The sequence below is a fragment of the Heterodontus francisci genome, chromosome 48 (genome assembly GCF_036365525.1).
Source record: "Heterodontus francisci isolate sHetFra1 chromosome 48, sHetFra1.hap1, whole genome shotgun sequence".
NCBI classification, from domain to species: Eukaryota; Metazoa; Chordata; class Chondrichthyes; order Heterodontiformes; family Heterodontidae; genus Heterodontus; species Heterodontus francisci.
The window spans coordinates 11,630,929-11,652,546 of record NC_090418.1 but is presented as its reverse complement, the minus strand read 5'-3'; the positions used below and the strand labels follow the sequence as shown (position 1 = coordinate 11,652,546).

General features: G+C 45.3%; 1 protein-coding gene across 2 annotated transcripts in view; it reads right to left on the bottom strand.

Annotated features, from left to right (window-relative positions):
* The window catches only part of LOC137357311 (chromodomain-helicase-DNA-binding protein 3-like), a 96,850-nt gene that overhangs the window by 28,470 nt on the left and 46,762 nt on the right, over positions 1 to 21,618 (bottom strand). For both annotated transcript variants that reach the window (XM_068023551.1, XM_068023553.1), the window contains 15 exons: positions 20,491 to 20,691; positions 20,063 to 20,200; positions 18,685 to 18,806; positions 16,688 to 16,861; positions 15,098 to 15,239; positions 12,835 to 12,966; positions 11,398 to 11,515; positions 11,150 to 11,274; positions 9,212 to 9,443; positions 8,111 to 8,277; positions 4,981 to 5,158; positions 3,671 to 3,757; positions 3,363 to 3,448; positions 1,271 to 1,404; positions 1,024 to 1,168 (listed from right to left, as the gene is read on the bottom strand). In XM_068023551.1, the coding sequence (XP_067879652.1) occupies positions 1,024 to 1,168; positions 1,271 to 1,404; positions 3,363 to 3,448; positions 3,671 to 3,757; positions 4,981 to 5,158; positions 8,111 to 8,277; positions 9,212 to 9,443; positions 11,150 to 11,274; positions 11,398 to 11,515; positions 12,835 to 12,966; positions 15,098 to 15,239; positions 16,688 to 16,861; positions 18,685 to 18,806; positions 20,063 to 20,200; positions 20,491 to 20,691 (2,181 nt within the window). The remainder of the gene's footprint in view (positions 1 to 1,023; positions 1,169 to 1,270; positions 1,405 to 3,362; positions 3,449 to 3,670; positions 3,758 to 4,980; positions 5,159 to 8,110; positions 8,278 to 9,211; positions 9,444 to 11,149; positions 11,275 to 11,397; positions 11,516 to 12,834; positions 12,967 to 15,097; positions 15,240 to 16,687; positions 16,862 to 18,684; positions 18,807 to 20,062; positions 20,201 to 20,490; positions 20,692 to 21,618) is intronic.

Genomic DNA, 21,618 nt, shown 5'->3' with positions numbered 1-21,618 from the left:
CTGACCCGACCACAGTCATTGCACAGAGTCACTGAGGGAAGTCAAGATGTGGCAGGACAGAAAAGAGGGGGCAGCAGGAGCAATGAGGACAGAACAAAGTGTAGCAAAATTTTTGCCTCTGGATCTACTGATCGGGTGGAATGTAGGGATGTTAGGATAGTTGGATGGGAAGGGGCACACATCCACTCAGTAGCCAACCTAACCTTTTCCTATCTGTTCCTGGGAGGTGGGCAACATGACAGGGTAGTACTTACTGCCAATCTTTAGTTGCCACAAACCCATTAAGAATCAACCACATAGCGTGAAACTGGAATCATGAGTAACCCAGATTAGGTGGCAGGCCCCTTTCTCTTTGAAAACCAGTTAAGGGTTTCTTTAACAACAATCCGTGGTCACTTTAGTTCCGGTGCCAATCACATCTGACCAGATTTATTGAATTCACTTTCACAACTCGCCAGAGGTGGGATCTGAACTCTATGTCTGATCTGCGGATCCACAATAATAACTATGAGGCTACCAGACCCATTGGTTCAGGCACAGAAACAGGAAAGGTTTGCCCTACCACAACCAGCAACGTGCCAAAAGACCTCTCTTCAACATTAGCCCATCTTTCTGATGCTGATGGGACAGCAGAACTGGTTCCAGTGCAGGGAAACTGTGTGCTTGCTTTCACAGCTTAAAAACATCAACTGATTTCACCAAACAAGACAGATGGATTCCTCCATCACTGCATCTAGACACATCTGTATTGACATTTTTGTGTCAATGAGCTGTGCCAGTCAGTCACTGCCCACATTCAAACCCATCTTCCTCCACATGCATTTCCCCCAACAGTTTGCTTAAAACCTATGATATTTCTAATCTTTGCCAGTTCTGAAGGGGGGTCACTGACCTGAAACGTTAACTCTGCTTCTCTCTCCACAGATGTTGCCAGACCTGCTGAGTATTTCCAGCACTTTTTGTTTTTAATTTCAGACTTCCAGCATCCGCAGTATTTTGTTTTTATTTCAGTTTGGCACTAACCTTCTTCTTCACCAGTGACATGACTCCTATCCTGGTCAGGACCTGCTGCCTAGACAGACCTTCTCGAGGCACCCCGTCTGCAAATGTCTCAGCACCATCAGCCCCAGGCTCACACAAGTGTCTCATGAAGAGAGACACGTAGGCCCTATGATCAAACACACCAGCCTTAGACCGTTCACTGAATAAATGGACTTAAAAAAAATAAACACAGTAAAGTTTCCAATGTGAAGCAAGAGGGCAGACCTACTTGAACTCCTTTTCACTCTTGCCTCTCAGATCCCTGACCAGCCATTGGGAGTTGAAGGCGTCCTGAGGAGGCATCCCCCACCTCATCACTGCATTGAGGAAGGCCTTTCTCTGACGTGTGTTAAATCCTAAAACCTGTCAAAGGAGAGAGATTACAAAGGAGATATTTCAGCATGGGAAATGTACATTCAGTTGCTTTGATTGTGCAATGGCTTATTCGCCTATGGCAGACAGCACAGCCCAGCCCAAAGTCTGTGGCCATTTTAAAACCTTAGACTGATTGTCCCTAGCCCTGAAGCTCCTCAAGTATGGTAACTCAAACACAATATGGGGATTGAAACTGCAGCTTTCCTGGCTCGGTGCAGGCAAGCACCACACCATGTACGGTCATCACTTAGCTAACCTCTCTTCCCCATCCCCTTCCTACCACTGAAATGGGGATTTCTGCCATCAGCAAAGCCAATAGGTGGTCATTAAATAGTCACTGACTTCAGTTCCATTTCTCACTGCACCCCCCCCCCCCCCCACCCCCACCCCCAACTGTAACTGTGGTGTGTTGCAGGACAGACTCTTGAGTCTGCCTGAGGAAGTCATTTACAGTTTTAATGTTTGTCCTGTATGAGAGAAGGGGCCGGGTCTCAAGACCCCCTCTAGGAAATCAAGACAGTCAACGTCAGTCAGTGACTAATTCACATGAGTAAGGCTATCATCACTTGGCAACCAACTCAAATCAGGACCGCCACACTACTTGCCCTCCATCCTATGGCTCGCACACCCTCCCTCCCACCACTCATCAGCGCTCCCTAGTGATGGGTAATCCAACCGGTGATACTAGTGGTGCGAGACGGCTCCAGCGGTCGTCCCATACCGCTTCACTTTCACACTGGCTGCAGTCCAACAATGGAAGGGGTCTGGGAACTTTATAAATACTAACAGATCTGCTGTGGCATTGCTCACAATAAATCACACACACTGTTTTATAAGAGGAGGAAAGCCAGAAATCTAATGCAATTTAAATAAACCCCGAGTGAGGCAAGTCAGCCATTGGGAGTTGAAGGCATCCCAAGGAGGCATCCCCCACCTTCAGACTGCAGGTTAAGAATCCAGAATGAAATGCTTGGCTGTTTCTTTCACATATGATTGGCAATAATAGTCAGAGGTTACAGATATTCTGCCTCTTGTGACAGGAAGAAAGCCATGACTGGCTTTCTCTGATTATATTTTATCAAGGAATGGTTATAGCACAGGAGGCTATTCTGCCTATCGCATCCACGCCAGCTCTCTGCAAGAGCAACTAAGCAAGTCTCACTGCTACGATGAAAAAAAAAATTGGCGCGGAAGTTTGCATAAACACTGATACCTGAACCACGACAGCCGGAACTTAGGTCAGGCAATTGTTTCACTAACAAAGAATCAATTGTCCTTTGTCGCAACAGTAAAATTGAAACGTATAATGTAGACAAAGAAAATGTGGTTATCACCAGGAATGGATGAAGACAGGATCAGAAATAGTCAACGCATTTGATCAGTACCGTTCTCCCATTACAGAGACAGCAATTGGTTCGGGGTAGCGGGGGGAGGCGGGGCGAAGCGAGAGCGAGAGAGAGAGAATGTGGGTGTCGCTGGCCAGGCCACATTTATTACCCATCCCTAATTGCCCCTCGAGAAGGTGGTGGCGAGCTGCCTTCTTGAACCACTGCAGTCCTTGGGGTGCGGGTATACAGTGCTGTTAGAGAGGGAGTTCCAGGATCTCGACCCAGCAACAGTGAAGGAACGGCGATATAGTTCCAAGTCAGGATGGTGTGTGGCTTGGAGGAAAACTTGCAGGTGGTGGTGTTCCCATGAATCTGCTGCCCTTGTCCTCCTAGGTGGTCGAGGTCACGTGTTTGGAAGGTGCTGTCGAAGGAGCCTTGGTGAGTTTAGCAGCACAAACGGATCATGCTCATTGTAATTCAAACCAGAGGAATTTACAGCACAGGAGATGGTCATTTGGTCCATCATTTCTGTGCTGATTCTTTGCTAGCGCAATGTAAAACTAATCTAACTGCCCCGCACTCTCCCGCAGCTCATCGTCCTCTGCTAATCACGGTTACCTCAATGTTCCCACCGACTCGAGCCAGCAAAGGTGGAAGTGGTTTGTCCTTCTCGCCCCGGAGCTGACGCTTGGATTGCCGGCGACCTTGAGGGGCAAAAGAAAAGCATTACACTGCCAGCATTTACGGCTCTATTAACTTGTAGGGTCCACACTCTCTACAAACGGTCCCCCTGCGGCACGTAGGGTTCACACTCTCAACACAGTCCCCGCTGCCTGTTCTGCAGGCAGAACCTATTTTAAACTAAAAATAAAACCAAGTGCAAACTGGTGAACTGCAATCAAGGAAACCAAAATTTAAAGACACACCTTCAGGCCTTTCGTCAAAGTCTTCATCCTCTTCCTCCGAACCAACTGAGTATTCTGATTGGTTGTCTGAAACATCATCCTGCCAGTCTGCAGCATTAAAAAGAAAGAAAACCTCTTCATTATTGTCTTTTCAACTTGTTACTTTTCGTTTCTCAATATATTAGATTCCCTGCTCTGTTGTAGCTTTTCCCAAAACCCAATAAATGTGGATATATTTGCGCTAAGAGGGTCAGGCGTCAGGAAGAATATGGTGCCCAGCTTTAGGTATCTTACTTTAGGAAGGATGTCAAGGCTGTGGAGAAGAGATTCACGAAGCTAAGTAAATAAGAAGAAACTTCCCACTGGCAGGAGGGTTGGTAATGAGAGGACACAGATTTAAAAATAATTGGCAAAGAACCAGAGGGAGAGATGAGGAAGTTATTTTACTGCAGCAAGTTATTGTGATCTGGAATGCACGACTTGAAAGCACAGTATAAGCAGATTCAAGAAATACTTTCAAAAGGGGAAATTGGATAAATATTTGAAGGGGAAAACAATTTGCAGGGCAAGTGTGAAAGACCAGGTGGGTGGTGGGGGGCAGTGGGACGAATTGTCTATCTTTCAAATAGCCGGCACAGGCATAATGGACCAAATGGCCTCCTTCTGTGCTGAATGATGCTGTGATCCCAGAACTGGGGGGGAGCTTTAGTTGGGAGAAGGGACTAGAGAACAAGTATTTAGAACAGAGAAGGTTTAGGAGATCATCTGATGGAGGAGTTGAGAATTATGATTGCGTGCTGATAAAAGTGAATCGGAAAGAACTATTTCTACTGGTCGGCGATTCAATAACGAGAGGGAATCAATTTAAGATCACCAAAGGGACAAACAGAGATTGTGTTTATTTATTTATTCATTCATTTTTAAAGAAAAAAACAACAACAGAGCTGTTAGGACACGGAATGCCATAACAATGGAAGAAGCAGAATCTACAATAGCATTTCAAAAGGGAAGTGGAGAAACATTTGAAAAGAAAATTTAACGGGTATGAGGGAAAGAGTAGGGGAATGGGACTAAGGGGGGGCAATTCTTTCAAAGAACCAGAAATAGCACTTCATTCTGTGCTGTAAAACTCTACCATAGAAGGGATGGGATGGGATGAAGAGTTGAACAGTCATTTAGACTGGGATTTCTGGTCTGATCTCCCAGCTGACGGAATCAGCCAGCAGCTACCAACCCTCTGAGCTCAGCAATTCCCCTTGTTCCTGCCAGCCCTGACCCAATGAGTTGTTGGTCCAGGGGCTGCGGGCAAGACGGACGGGGCCGCCGCTTACCTTGGTCCTCCTGGGCAGCGTCATTGTAGTTGACCTGCTTGCGGACCCGCTTTCCCTTGCCCAGGTTCCGCGCCAGGTCCTCCTGCTGCTGCTCGTAGTGGTGCCGGAGCAGTTTCTCCCAGTAATCGGGATCCACGTTCTCCTCTTGCTTGATGATCTCCCTCTCAATCTCCTCTTCCTGCAGGCAAACAAAAACCCCGTCTCTGTTAGCAAGTGTCTGAGTTGGTCAGTCACAAGCGTACCCATGGAAACTAAGTGTTTGCAGACGTCAAAACGGTCTGCAATACCTCTTGTAAGGATAGGTGTAGCACGTAAGCCATAGTAAGCTTCTCTTAATATATGCACATGCATTGAAGATCGATTTGACAGTGGTTATTCTCATGAACGCTTAATGAGGTAAGAAATAAAATTTCAAAAATTTGCAGACGACACCAAATTGGGGGTATAGTTAATACGGAGGAGAACTGCGACAAAATACAAAACATTAATAAACTTGCAGAATAGGTGCGTAAATGCCAGATGAGTTTCAAGGTAGATAAAAATGAGCCAGTGCATTTTAGGAGAAGGAACAAGGCTGCATACTAGGAAATTAAGAGTCTAATCAGGGTAGTGCAGAAAAGGATCTCAGGGTACAGATTCAGAAATCATTAAAAGTAGCAATGCAGGTTAAAAAGACCATCAAAAATGCAAATAAAGCACTCGGATTTATTTTGAGAGGAATAGTATTATAAAAAGTATGGCAGCACTGCAAAAGGTGCAAAAAAGATGGCAAGATTGATACCAGAATTGAGATGCTATGACTGTCAGGGAAGGCTAAACAAATTCATGCTCCTCTCTCTAAAAAAAAAGGCGGCAGCTGAGAGTTGATCCTATAAAAGTCATTCAGGTTATGAAAGGGGTTTGACACAGTAGATGCAGAGAAGATATTTCTGCTTCAGGAGTCCAAAACTAGGGATCATAAATATAAGATGGTCCCTAATAAATCCAATAAGAAATTCAGGGGAAACTTTTTTTAAATCCAGAGAGAGTGGTGAGGATGTGGAACTCACTACCACATGGAATGATTGAAATGAATAGCGTAGATGTCTTTAAGGATAGATGAGGGAGAATAGATAGATAGGATGAGATAAAAGAAGGTGGGAGGAGGCTCGCGTGGAGCATAAACACCAGCACAGGCCAACTGGGCTGAACAGCTCGTTTGTGCTGCAAATTTTTCGTAAAAACAGAAAAATAGTTATTTATTTATTTAGAGATACAGCACTGAAACAGGCCCTTCGGCCCACCGAGTCTGTGCCGACCATCAACCACCCATTTATACTAATCCTACACTAATCCCATATTCCTACCACATCCCCACCTGTCCCTAAATTTCCCTACCACCTACCTATACTAGGGGCAATTTACAATGGCCAATTTACCTATCAACCTGCAAGTCTTTGGCTGTGGGAGGAAACTGGAGCACCCGACGAAAACCCACGCAGACACAGGGAGAACTTGCAAACTCCACACAGGCAGTACCCAGAATTGAACCCGGGTCGCTGGAGCTGTGAGGCTGCGGTGCTAACCACTGCGCCACTGTGCCGCCCATAAAAAATATGCAAACGTAGGAGTCACCTGGCAAGAATGGCTTTGTGTTACAATTACACTGGGAAGAGATAAAACATTGAAGCCGAGTACTCATGTGGGAATGTCTGGAGTATCATTAAAGAGCATCCACAACAAATGATAGTAGCCTTACTGCTAGACAAGGTTTCAGATCAACAGCATATACTCAGAACGTAATGTTGTACCCCAAACTTTAACCCTTTAAAAGGATACAACACACTGAAGCTCCTTGGGGACTTTGACCCAATTTTGCCGCAGCTAGAGCAAGCATCCAAGATGACACACTTACAACCTCCTGAGCAGTCATTTGTACATAGTTTTAATCAGTATCTATCTTATGTGCACTGCATGTAAAGGGTTGTGTTGCATTATCTCACTGACTTGATTTAATAAAGAGACATTTTCAGTGTTTCCCAGCCCTTGAACTTGCATTCAAGGTAAAGGATGTACAACAATATCCTATAATACTTCACCATAAGGGCAACAGGGATGTATGACAATATCCTACATAAACCCAATCAGCTCTCGCTCAGGGATTATGTTCCCAACATCATATTCTTTAGTCTCCAATTTTCACCCGAAGGTGCTGTGAACAAGTGTGCAGCTCTTTCTGGGAGCTGGCACAGACGTGATGGGCTGAACAGCCACCTTCTATGCAGTAAACATTTGTGATTCATGTTGGATTCAGTCTTGAAGGTCTTTCCTCATTTTATTGGTGGCTGTGCTTTCAGCTGCTTAGGCCCTAGGCTCTGGAATACCCTCTCTAAAGCTCTTTGCCTTTCTCTCCTCAAGGTGCTTCTTAAAACCTACCTCTTTGACCACGTTTTTGGTCGCCTGTGCTAACATCGCCTTATGAGACTTGATCTCCAATTTTATTTGATATCGCTCCTGTGAAGTGCTTTGGAATGATTTCCTATGTTAAAAGGTGCTATATAAAGGCAAGTTATTGTTGGATGCCAAAGTGGCAGTGACAACCTGCACATGCTCAGCGGCCCCAGTAGCGGTAGCAGGGGACATTGGACGCTCAGGCAGAAATACCATTGAGGAAGACAATGAAGACAGCAAGCCCTGGGATACTAAACTGGCTTTCAAGCCCCAAACCCTGAGGAACGAGGTTGAGAAAAGTTAGAAACAGAGTTAAGGTCTCAGATCCATGATCTTTCAGATCGTTTCGACTGGAGACGTGTAGGCGGTTTCTCTCTCCACAGATGCTGCCTGAGCTGCTGAGCATTTCCAGCATTTACTATTTTGATTTCAGATTTCCAGCATCTGCAGTATTTTGCTTTTGTATTACTTTTTTCCCCCCATTGTATAATAATTTTAGCTCTATATAGTTCAGTAGATCAGAAAAGACGACAAACAGCTTCTAGCAGCATGACGTTTAGATGGATAAACAGAGGAATGTTATCTGTGAGGCAGTATCTGATAGGTTGGCTGAGTTAAAGTTATAGTACTCATGATATAAGCTTTAAATTATTATTCATGTTTTCTGAACCTGCCCACTTATTCCATCAGCCTCACTTACTTTGTCTTCCTCCCGGACGACATACTGTGCCACTTTGAAGGAGGTGAGGTACTCATTCATGCTCTGTATATCTGTGTCTTCGGTTGCGTCTTGGTTCCTATCCAGCAGTCGATCAATAGCAGCCCCGTCATAGTGGATAACGCTGCTGTCTTCATCCCGGTTATCGCCTGGAAACACAGAGAAGAGGAAGGTGAGCACCACCCAAGGCTTTGCTTTTTCAAGAATGACCGGAGCGATGATGGGTTGGTTTGGGGGAGTTGGGGGCGGGGAAGGTCACGTGGAAGTAAAAATTAATTCTGAAAGTATAGCTGGCTCACAAGCCACCTTTCCTACTCCAGTCCATCAAGTACAGAACTGATCTATGCACAGCAGAAGGTTCCTCATCCAATCCTGGTCTTTGCTGGCACTTCGGATGCCCTGAGGTTGTGAAAGGTGCCACATAAATGAGACTCATGTCTTTTTCTCGAGACACAAGGGTGCAATAAAGTAGTTGCAAATTTTTCACGAAGAAAACCCAACAGCCTGAGTAATCTCAGAGCACCTCCCCTTATCTCCTAGCCTCTGCCGTTTTAGTTTTCCTGCGCTAGTTAAGTAGAAGTTTACAGCACAGAAACAGGCTGTTCATATTTCACAGGAGCCTCTTCACATCTGATCAACATATCCCTCGATTCCTTTCTCCCTCATGCGCTTATCCTCAATGTATCTACGCTATTGATCTCAACCATTCATTGCCGAAGAAAGTTCTGCTTTCCCACCACTCTGAGCAAAGAAATTTCTTTTGGATTCAGAATTTTGAAAGCCTCTATCAGGTCACACCCCAACCCTCTATTTTCTAAAGAAAAATGAGCCCCAGCCTTTTCAGTCTTCCCTGATGGTTCTAGCACTATAATTCTAAATCTTTCAGCACCTTCTCCAGTGCCTCCCAATCTTTTTGTGTAGCAGAGACTAGAACTGTCCACAGTACACACAGAGTGTGCACCAACCAGTGTTCTACACAGTTTTGAAACCTCCATTTCTAGAGTGTCAGAACAGTTCCTTCCTTTCCCATTGACCAACTCCACTAATGTGTCTAAGGTTTGGTTTCCCCTTTGCTCTGCTTACCTTCAATATCTCCTTTGAAGAGCTCCTCTGTGCCGAACTTGAGGATATCATCCAGTTCCTGCTTGGACATGCTTCCGGTCTTGGAGCCCAGGCCGGGCCGGACCACGAGGTGAGTGAGCATCATTTTCCGCTTGGCCACTTGCGTAATTCTCTCCTCTACGGAGGCCCGTGTGACAAAGCGGTAGATCATCACTTTGTTTGCTTGACCAATGCGGTGAGCTCTGCTGAAGGCCTGAAGTACAAAGTGCACCAAAATCAGGAGTCATGGAGGAGTGGGGCAGATGATATAGGACAAGAGCAGAAACATTTAAAAATCAATCAGATGTTCCGGGAACACAAAGAGGCCATTCAGCCCCTCGAGTCTGCTGCACCAATTAGGTTAAAGCTGACCTGTACCCAATTTACCCATCTTTGCTCCATACCCCTTAATACCCTTACCCAACAAAAATCTATAAGAGTTTTGAAATTTTCAATTGACCCCCAGTATCTGCAGCTTTTGGGGGAGGGGAGGGGGGAAAGAAGTACTTCCTGACATCAGCCCTGAACAGCCTGGCTCTAATTTATTTAAGGTTAGGCCTCCTTGTTCTGGACTCCTCCTAATAGAGGAAATGCTTCTCTCTATCTACCCTATCATCTAATTCAATCATCTTAAACTCCTCAATTGCATCACCCTTCAACTGAATTCAACTACACATGATAAAAGCTCCTGGTGTTGGGGGCGATATATTAGCATAGAGGACTGACTAACAAGAAACAGAGTTGGGATAAATGCGTCATTTTTAGGCCGGCAAACTAACGGAGTGCCACAGGGATCAAGTGCTGGGACCGCAACCATTTACAACCTATATTAATGACGTGGATGAAGGGACCGAGTGTATTGTAGCCACATTTGCGGACAATACAAAGATAGGGAGGAAAGCAAGTTTTGAGAAGGACACAAAGTGTCTGCAAAGAGATGTAAATAAATTAAGTGAGTGGGTAAAAATTTGCCAAATGGAGTATATGTGGGAAAATGTGAGGTTGTCCACTTTGGTAGGAAGAATAGAAAAGCAGAAAATTATGCAGAATGTTGCAGTACAGTGGGATCTGGGTGTCCTTGTACATGAATCACAAAAAGTTAGCATACAAGTACAGCAAGTAATGATTTTTATACTTTCATGGGACTTGGGTGTCGCTGGCAGACCAGCATTTGTTGCCCATCTCTAATTAACCTTGAACTGAGTGGCTTGCTAGGCCATTTCAGAGGGCAGTTAAGAGTCAACCACATTGTTGTGGGTCTGGAGTCGCATGTAGGCCAGACCAGGTAAGGATGGCAGATTTCCTTCCCTAAAGGACATTAGTGAACCAGATAGGATTTTACGACAATCGACAATGGTTTCATAGCACCCGTGTCATTTTTTTCTCTGAGGGTCGTGAGTCTTTGGAATTCTCTTTCTCAAAATGCAGTGGAAGCAGTCTTTGAATATTTTTAAAGCAGAGGTAGATAGATTCTTGATGAGCAAGGAGGTGAAAGGTTATTGGAGGTAGGCAGGAATGTGGTGTTGAAGTTACAATCTGATCAGTCATGATCTTATTGAATGGCAGAGCAGGCTCTAGGGGCCGAATAGACTACTGCTGCTCCTATTTCTTATGTACTTAAGGTCAGAGGACAGGAAATACAAAAGCACTGGAAGAGCTTTGTGTGACAGATTGCAAAGTCCCACGTGCCCACTGAGGCTACTTTGTACAACTCTTGCTGCAACTGCTCACTCTCAAGTGTCCATGAGCTAAGGATGGGAACAATCTGTCCAGTTCCCTCCTGTCTGGGTGCCACTGAAGAGTAGATGTTGGGTGAAGACTTGGAATAGACCCAGCTCCAGCTGCCTCTGCCGCTTGTTGGCTAACACTCACCCCTGCCCCTCCCTCATTCTTGCCTTGGGTATTATCCCCATCCCTCACCTGGATGTCATTGTGGGGGTTCCAGTCTGAGTCGAAGATAATGACCGTATCAGCTGTTGCCAAGTTAATTCCAAGCCCCCCGGCTCTGGTTGACAGAAGGAAGCAAAACTGCAGAGCTCCTGGTGCTGAGAAAGGACAAACAGTATGATCATGAGAGAGGCAGAAGCAAAGGGTGAAAAGGGGAAGAGAGTAAATTCTGGGTAACCTCACCTCAAAAACAGATGAAAGGTCGGCTTCACTGTACTCACCATTGAATCGATCGATTGCTTCTTGCCTCATTGCGCCGGTGACACTCCCATCAATCCTTTCGTACTTGTAGCCCTCATAGTCCATGAAGTCTTCCAACAGGTCCAACATTTTAGTCATCTGAGAAATGGGAATCCAGCATCAAGGTGGTTTACAGGTTTTGTGGAAGCTTCCACAAAATCAAGTCCAGCTTAAAAAAAGCTTTAAAGAACCTACCTTGAAAGTGAGCTGTGTAAATATCAGGGTGTCAACGGTTAATGTGTTCAATCGGTGTGTGACACGCATGGCATGATGCTTGTGTAGCATGCCACATGGAATAGTCAATGCTACACGTGGCACAGTGTGATGTGTGGCACATTCCGTGTGGTGTGATATTCATGTGGCATATTTCACATGGCATGCGTGGCACATTCATGTGGTGTGGTGGTCATGTGCCACATTCCATGTGACATGCATGATGGCATGGCGTTTGCCTAGTGCATTCTGTGTAGCGTGATGTTCACATGGCATGGTGTTTGTATGGCACACACCTTGTCAAATGCCATTGATATGGGATGCATCTGTTTTGTGTGCGCGCGCATGTGCCACATTATAAACACATCAGAAAGATTCCTTCTGACTATTGCCAGCAAAATTGTAAAGCTATTACCATAGACACTTTTACTGTTTCATTGGAAATATTGGTCAGATCAATTCTGCATTTTTAAAAAAAAGATCTTTATCATTCATGCTCGCCCTCCCTTCCCCTCTCTATTTGTCTCTCCTAAATCCTGGCTTCGCGAACATCCCAGAGCTGCTAGGTGTGAAATGAGGCCCAAGAGCAACACTGCATACAGCTGCAGATGAAGTAGTGATGAGCTTCAATTATATCCGACAGAACATATTCTTAACCGTACCGGTCCAATCCAACCAATGCTCCCTCAAATTTCTTTCTTGTGCTTGGCCTGTTTGTTGCACTGCATTGGACACCCATGCAGCTTAGAGAGAACATGGAGCCTAACAACATCACCTACGACACACACCCATGGTACTGGAGGAGCAACCTAGCAGATACAACTTCAAACTCATAACTGAGTTCAATAAACTGGCAATTAGGAGACTGGTGCCAGAAAAACTAACTGGTTCACTAACTTTCTTCAGGGATAACCTGCCAGCCCCTATATCTGGTCCGTCCTATACATGACTCCTGTCCCACATTACATGATGGGCTCTTAACACTCTCAGAGCAACTAGGGATGGACAACAGTGTCAGCCACATCCCAACAGTGAGTTTAATAATACACACACACACGACTACATCTGTACATAGATCCCGAGCAGTGAACAGATTTTGTCTGTCCAGTTCATTCAGAGATCTGTAAATGTGCAAAGTGAATGGTACTGAGAGTAGGGGGCACCTGAGAAAATATCAGCACTCTGTGGCCCCGGAAATACCCTACCTGAGAAAATATCAGCACTCTGTGGCCCTGGGCCTTCAGTTTCTTCAGCATCTTCTGGAGCAGTGTCAGCTTCCCAGAGGACTTGATCAGTCCACTGCCTTCATACGCACCATTCGGTAACTTTGCAGACTCCTGTGGCAGAGACATTCAGACCAGACCTCTAATCACAACAGTGTTCAGATACAACAGCAACAGATCAGCAGATTTGTCAATACATACTATATCTCATTAACAAGACCTTTCAGTATGAAGTTCCCAGACAACATTTTTTTTTCCATATGCAGTTCTGATGAAAGGTCACTGACCTGAAACGTTAACTCTGCTTCTTTCTCCACAGATGCTGCCAGATCTGCTGAGTAGTTCCAGCATTTCTGTTTTTACTTTGTATTATAAAAAAAACTTATCTTCCCTCTCCCTACCCACACCCCTCGCCAGCCCCACCCACTTCTGAAGGGCGCTGGAGTATTAAGACGGACTTTTGATACCTCGTCCAAGAACCCAAACATCATGCATTGGCCTGGATAGTGAGCATGGAGAGTGGGAAGTACATCATAGCTAAGCCTGCCCTCGTTTTCACCTAACATCCACACATGGGTATTATCCACTGACATCACCAGATAGTCACAAGCGTAGTAACTCTCGTTGATTTTTCTCTTCACCAGCCTGGAGCGAGGAGATTATCTGATGGCCCAGCATTTAAACAGTGAGAATCCAAGCCCGGGGACACAAAGAACAACTGTACTTCTCCCATTACTGCAATAGCTAACTTATCAAAGACCAGGAACTGAATCTGTTGTCTTTTTTTAAAATCATAAAGCCCATATGTACGTACAAGGGTTTTGATAGCGTAAATAAGGATAAACTGTTTCCAGTGGCAAAAGGGTCAGTCATCAGAGGACACAGATTCAAGGTAAGTGTCAAAAAAACACCAAGGCTACAGGAAAGAGCAGAGGAGAGTGGCATTAATTGGATAACTTTCAAAGAGCTACCATAGACACAATGGGCCGAACATCCTCCTTCTGTACAGTGTATGTAGTCAATGAACAGAAGTGCTCAACAGACAGCCCTGCTGGAGGTGCCATCTTTCAGATCAGACGTTGAACTGAGGCCCTTCCTACCCTCTCAGGCAGATGTGAAAGATCCCACGGGCACTATTGGACAAAAGTGCAGGGGAGTTCTCCCTGGTGTCCTGGAGCAATATTTATCACTCAACCAACGTCACTTAAAAAAAAATACTGGTTGAGGGACTATGCTGTGCTTCTAGCTGAAATTCTACTGCACACATTTTAACATGCTCCTTGCTCATTATTCCTGTAGTTGTTGATTTACATCAATTTCCTGGCCACAATGCACTGGATTCAAAACCCTAGTCCTCAGTTACCAGCCATCCACACTCACCCCTATGTTCTCTCCGTCACCTCCCCCAGCATCACATGGCGGCCCATGCTCTTCAATTCTCCAACTCTGGGCTCCTCCACCTACCTCATTGGTGGCAGAGCATTCAGTCATCTCAGCCCTGCTCTCCGACTCCTCGCTCCCTCTGGAGCAACTGTGTTTAGTTCTATCAAAATTGCACCTCAGGAAGGATATTAGCCTTGAGCAGGGGCAGGGAGCACATATTCATCAGAATGATGCATAAACCTGGTTTATGCTCCCTTGAGTGTATATGATTAAGGGGTGATCTACACACAGCATTTAAAAGGATTTAAAAAAAGATGTGATATGGTAAATAAAAAGAGAAACTATATCCACTGATTGGGGAGTCCAGAACAAGGGACAAGAATCTTAAAATTAGAGCCAGGCCATTCAGGGGTGATGTCAGGAAGCACTTCTTCACACAAAAGGGTGTTGGAAATCTGGAACTCTCTCCCCTAAAAGGCCGTAGACAAGGGGGAGCAATTGGAGTTTTCAAGCTTGAAATAGATTTTTTGTTGGGTAAAGATATCAAGGGATTATAGAGCAAAGCAGGCAAATGGAGTTGAGGTACAGATCAGCCATGATCTGATTAAAGGGTGCAGCAGACTGGAGGGGCTGAATGGCCTCCTGTTCCTGTTTCCCCCCCTCTCACTGCCTTAAAAAGCCTCATCCCAAACTTCCCACTACTGCTTCGAACCAGCTGCTTTTTCCAGTGGCGCAATGGGGAATGGCTCACCCCGGGAAACAAGCCCTCGTTACTGGCTGCATACTTTTAAGACTCTGCCCTGCGCACTACAGGAAATAGCACAGACACGGCAACACCAGACTCCGAACAGTGATCACATACCATGGCAGCCACTGGGAAGAGATAAGGATGGTTACAACATTTCTTCAGATCCATCATAATATTCAGCAGCGACACCTGGTTTCCACCACCTTTGGAGTTCAGTGCGTCAAAGTTCCTCGTCAGAATGAATTTATAGTATTTTCTGAAAAACAATGAATAGGTTACAGATTTGTGCCTGCGACTTAGTTGGGGGTGGGGTGGTGGAGTTACTGATTAGCAGTGTAGAGACTTGTTAAGATTGGTTAGCATTTAACACATATTGGATTTTACCTCGCCCTCCTCCTGGTCACCGAACCCACTGAAGCATTTTAAACACCCGGAACTCTCAACGGAAAGGAACCCGAACAAAGATCTACTTTTAAAAAGACTGAGTGGCGATATGACATGGAATAAGGAACGCGAGTTCCATCAGTTCACTGAGATGACAAGAACAGGATGACGTGATACAAGTACATGATTCGCACACCCTCAGCAAGGCCAAGATCTCGAAAAACGCTCTTCACTCCGTCACACAGGAGACGTGAAGTAGACTCCCCTAGAATTGAAATCAGGATCAGCTGACGCCACTAAAACAAGAAGCTGGATCGATATCTGCCCAGACAAGAAGGGGTTTGAGCGATGTTAATGACACTGCTCGTTTTTATTTCTAGAAGTTATGGTAGCAAGGATGAGGGATTTCAGTTAAGTGGAGAGACTGGAGAAGCTGGGATTGTTCCCCTTAGAGCAGAAGGTTAAGGGGAGATTTAATATAGAGTGAACAAAATTATGAGTGGTTTTGATAAGAGTAAATAAGGAGAAACTATTCCCACTGGCAGGAAGGTTGATAACTAGAGGATACAGATTTAAAAATCAGCAAAAGAACCAGAGGCAGTATCGAGACAACCTTTTTCTTTAAAAAAACACCGAGTTGTGATCTGGAACGCGCTGCCTGAAAGGACATTGGAAGCAGATTCAACAGTAACTTGCAAAAGGGGAACTGGATAAATACTTGGAAGAGGAAACATTTACTGGGATATGGGAAAGAGCAGAAGTGGGACTAATTGGTTAGCTCTTTTTAGAGTTCCAGCACAGACATGATGGGTCGAAGGGCTGTATGATTTTATGAAGGGAAGAAATCAGAGTGCATTCACACCCCACAAGCTCAGTGTTGACATGAAGCTGAACCACTTCACACCCAATGCTAAATTTAAGAGTGTAAATTGGTCACGAAGCCCCAATTTTGAAGCCAAGCACAAGCTTCTGAGTCTACCTTCTCCAGGAGTCCCAATCCAGTATCAGGAGGGGCTCAGACCTCCGGACTCAGGTTAACACTTGCAGAGTAACTGCAGCAATGTAAAGAGAAACCACTTTGCACCAATACCAGAAGTGTAGAGTAAATGTGCACTTCAGGTTCCTTAGAGGATGGGCAGGTGGTGTGAGAGTTAAGTCCATGACGGAATACTAACAGGATCTAGACAGAGCGGATTGAATGGGCTACACACGTCATGACCTTTTTTGCCACCCGCCCTTCTGTGAATCTTGAGCTGAAGGTGAAGGATACAGCCACCAGAATGGTGGAGGGCCACAGAGGCCCAGCAGACGGTTACTTACTTTTGCATCGTGCTCAACTCCACACGTACAATCAGTTCCGTTTTGGAGGGCATGTTCTTGAAGACATCAGTCTTAAGGCGTCGTAGCATGTGCGGACCGAGGAGATCGTGGAGCTTCTTGATCTGGTCCTCTTTTGAGATGTCGGCAAATTCTTCGAGGAAACCCTCCAGATTACTGAAAGAAAGAGGAAGAGTGAGCCCGTCTGATGGCCACTGAACACAAACTGTATAGGAGGCTGGACCTTCACGTTGTTTATATAGCGTTTTTAATGTCTTGAAACTTCGCAATAGACTTCACAGGAGCACTAAAAAATTTGAGACCAAGTTCCATAAAGAGATATTAAGACAGGTGATCAAAAGCCTGATCAAAGAGATAGCTTTTAAGGAGCGACTTACACGGAGGAGGGAGACAGACGGAGAGGTTTAGGGAAGGAATTCCAGAGTTTAGGGCTGAAGGCACAGCTACCAACGGTGAAGTGATAAAGTTGGGTTGCACAACAGGTCAGAGACACTAACTACGAAGTTAACGGCTTTGATTTTGAGCTGCTGGTTTGGCTCAATTATAGCGCTCTGACCTCAGTCAGAAGGTCAAGGGTTCATGCCTCATACCAGAAACAGGAGCATATAAATCTAGGCCAATGCTCCCAGCATGGTGCTGAGGGAGTGCTACACTGTCAGAGACGTCGTCTTTTGGGCGACCTGAGGATAAGGATCCCGTAGCACCGCTGGAAGTACAGCAGGGCAATTCTCCTGGCATCCTGGCCAACATTCCTCCCTCAACCAAAAATAGGTGCACTGGTCATTTATTTTATTGCTACTCGTTGGATCCTGCTATGAATCAAATGGCAGTCACCCTGTTCTACAAAACTGTAATGCATACGCTTGAAGATAATTTGTGTGGTGAAACGTTTCGCAGGTCTTTCTAGTTTAGCGGGAATTTTTTCCATGGCGCAGTGGTTAGCACCGCAGCCTCACAGCTCCAGTGACCCGGGTTCGATTCCGGGTACTGCCTGTGTGGAGTTTGCAAGTTCTCCCTGTGTCTGCGTGGGTTTTCTCCGGGTGCTCCGGTTTCCTCCCACAAGCCAAAAGACTTGCATGTTGATAGGTAAATTGGCCATTATAAATTGTCACTAGTATAGGTAGGTGGTAGGGAAATATAGGGACAGGTGGGGATGTTTGGTAGGAATATGGGATTAGTGTAGGATTAGTATAAATGGGTGGTTGATGTTCGGCACAGACTCGGTGGGCCGAAGGGCCTGTTTCAGTGCTATATCTCTAATCACACTTTGAGCATTTGAACAGCACCCTCCCTTCCCATTCTAATAACATCTACCGTGAGGGGTCTTATTTTAGAATTTGCAGGAATTGGTTTGAAAGAAGCCATAACAGAACTGGACAGGTTGCTTTCTGGCCCAGTCCTGATCCTCCAACTCTTACAATTTCTCCTATCCAGCTTTGTAAGCAGTGGCTCAGTGGTAGTACTGACTTGAGCATATAATCCAGACTGACACTCAAGGCAAAGTACCATCTGCGCTCGCAGAGAAAAACACAGCCTACACTAGGTTTTCATGTGATTTCATATATTAAGACCCGCCCAGCTTCCTGAAAAGGCTTTCAGCTTTAACTAAACCAAATGGATTTTATTGTTAACATCTCTGCAGGCTTAAAGTATTTTAATTGTTTTTAAAACTAAACATGATGTAACTCAAGATCCCAGAGCACTATTTCAAGGATGAGGAGAGGAATTCCCCCCCCCCCAGGGTCCTGATCAGTACTTATCTCAACAAACATCACTAAAACAGATTATTTGGTCATCACGTTGCTGTTTGTGGGAGCTTGCTGTGCCCAAATTGGCTGCCGTGTTTCCTACATTACAGCAGTGACTACATTTCAAAAAATAGTTCATTAGTCAAAAAGTGCTTTGAGACAGGAGGTTGTGAAAGGTGCAAAATAAATGAAGGTTCTTCCTTTCTCTGCCATTTTGGACACAACACTTACTTGAAACGAACAGGCGTGAGAAAATTGAGCAGGTGGAAGAGTTCTTCCAGATTGTTTTGTAGTGGTGTTCCGGTCAGCAGCAGCTTCCAGTCAATCTTATAGCCGTTCAACACTCTGAAAAACTGAACAAACATCAGCAGGTCAGTTCAGCAATCAAGTTTCTGTATTCTCTCCTTTAGTGTGTTCCAAGAGCTCAGTGAGGGGTAGAGATGAACTAAGACACTTTGACCAGGGCAGTCCCAGCTTCAACTCCTGGGCTGTCAGCTGTGGCTCAGTGGCCCTCTGAGTCAGAAGGCCGGGGGTTCAAGCCTCACTCCAGAGATTTCAGCTCATAATCCATGCCGAAACTCCCAGTTCTGTACTGAGGGAGCACTGTAATGTTGGAGGTGCCGCCTTTCAGACGAGATGTTAAATCGAGCCCCTATTTGGCCTCTCAGCTGGACTTTTTTTTTTTAAAAAAGGAGCAGGGGAGTTTTCCCCAGTTACCTGGCCAACATTTATTCCTCAGTCAACATCACAACAAATTAACTGGTCATTATCACATTGCTGTCTGTGGGAGCTTGCTGTGCACAAATTCTCACAACAGTGACTAAGGTTCAAAAAAGTACTTAATAGGCTGTAAAGTGTTTTGGGGAATTCGGAGGTCCTGAAAGGTGCTGTATTAATGCTTTCATAGATTCTTAGGGTTGCTATCTGGTTGACATTTTTATGATTTTTCAAGTGGCCCAGCAAGCCACTCAGCTGGCAAGTCGGGATGGGCAATAAATGTACCCTTGCCAGCATCACCCACATTCCAGGAACAATCAGGGTACAGTAGTGTAGTGATTATGTTACTGCACTCAATCCAGAGAATTTAAGCTCAAGTCCCAATATATATTCAATATTTTTCTAAACATCTGGAAATAAAAAAACTGGAGAAGTGACCATAAAACAACCAGATCGTTGTAAAAATCCAAATGGTCCACTAATGTCCTTTAGGGAAGGAAACCTGCCATCTTTACCTGATCTATATGCGATTCCAGACCCACGCAGACGTGGGTGACTCTTAACTGCCCTCTGAACTGGCCTAGTGAGATAGACATTGAGTTACCATCCTTATCAGGGCAACTAGGGATGGACAATAAATGTCAACGATGCCCACATCCAGAGAATGAATTGCTTGACGGGTGTACTTGGGGCTACTGCCAGAACCACACCCCAGCGAGACACAGCTTCAACAAGAGATCGAGATAAAATGGCAGGAAAAGTTTTTAGAAAGTCAGCAATTAACTTCAGATAAGGCGAGAGCACACAAAGCACTGCTAGAAAACGTGAATGACAAGACGTCAAGTGATGGAACAGGAAAAAAAAAAAAAGAGGACGTCCCGCTCGATCTCACCTTGGACTGGTTGTTCTTCAGTCTGTGTGCTTCATCCACCACTAGACAGGCCCATTTAACAGAGCTCAGAGCTGCCTGGTCAATGGTAATAAGCTCATAGGAGGTCAGCAAGACGTGGAACTTCACTTGTGCTTGACTCTACAAAATAAAGCGTTAATTTGAGCAATTTAACCTTTTTGTGACCATTGTTGCACAAGGATAGATTTATCTTGTAAAGCTCCTCCTTCCCCTGTTTAGGTTCTTCTGGTTTATTCCCCAGTGCGAGTTTAGGACACACGATCAGTAATCCTCTGGGTTACTCTCCAGGTTGGGCACTGGGCCCGACACGGTCACTGGAGAGTTACCCAGAGGATCACAAGCCTGGCACTGGGACCTTCACTATAGTCCTGGGCCCTCCACCCCTCAGTTTTTAAACATTGTAGGCTTACCCGGATTTTGACGGCTCGCTTGCTGACTTTAATTGCGCTGTCGTCGAAGCAAAACTCGTTTTCCCGGATGACAGCACGGCTGTCTTTGTCTCCAGTGTACGTCACCACGTAGAAATCTGGTGCCCACATCTCAAATTCTCGCTCCCAGTTTATGATTGTGGATAGGGGAGCACTGACCAGGAAAGGGCCACTCGTGTGTCCCTGAGGAGTCAGAGTAAAAACAATGATCACCTATACAAAAAAAACACCTTTGCAGGAACAGCAACAACTTTTATTTATATAGCGCCTTTAATGTAGTAAAACGTCCCAAGGCGCTTCATCGGAACATAATCAAACAAAAATTGATAATGTGCTACATAAAGAGTTATTAGAACAGCTGACCAAGAGCGTAGTCAAAGAGGTAGGTTTGAAGCAGAATCATAATGAAGCAGAGTGTGGCAGAGGGGTTTAGGGAGGAAATTCCAGAGCTTAGGCATGATTGCCAATGGTGGGGCGTTGGAAATCGGGGATTCACAAGAGGCCAGAACTGGAGGAGCACAGATGTTTCAGAGGGTTGTAGGGCTGGAGGAGGGCCAGAGATAGGGAGGGGCAAGGCCAGGCCAGGAAGGGACTTGATCACCATGGCAAGAATTTTAAATTCAAGGCAATACCAGACCAGAAACCAACATAAGTCAGCGAACACAGGAGTGATGGGCGAGTGGGACTTGGTGCAAGTCAAGATACAGGAAGCAGTGTTTTGGATGAGCTCAAGTTCGTGGAAGGTAGAAGATGGGAGGCCAGCCAGGAGAACACAAGAACAAATCGAGAGCAACAGTTTGAGCACTGGTACCTGAAGGTGACAGTGAGACACGTGCTGCACGATTCTTGGCACTTTGCAGCAGGGTGAAGGAGACACCAGATGGGATTTCCCGCTGCAGTTACACCAGTTCCATCAGTGGGAAGGACAAGAGAATCTGGCTGGCACCTACTCTGGGCATTTACCCACCATCTCTTCTAGGATTCGCATTGTATTGACATGTGACTTTGCGCACGTGATTTACATTTAAAAAGCACAAGAGTCTGTGGACAGATCTTGGCTTTTGTGCGAGAGTGTAAACAAGGGCTGCTGACTTGCTTTCACCCATTTTA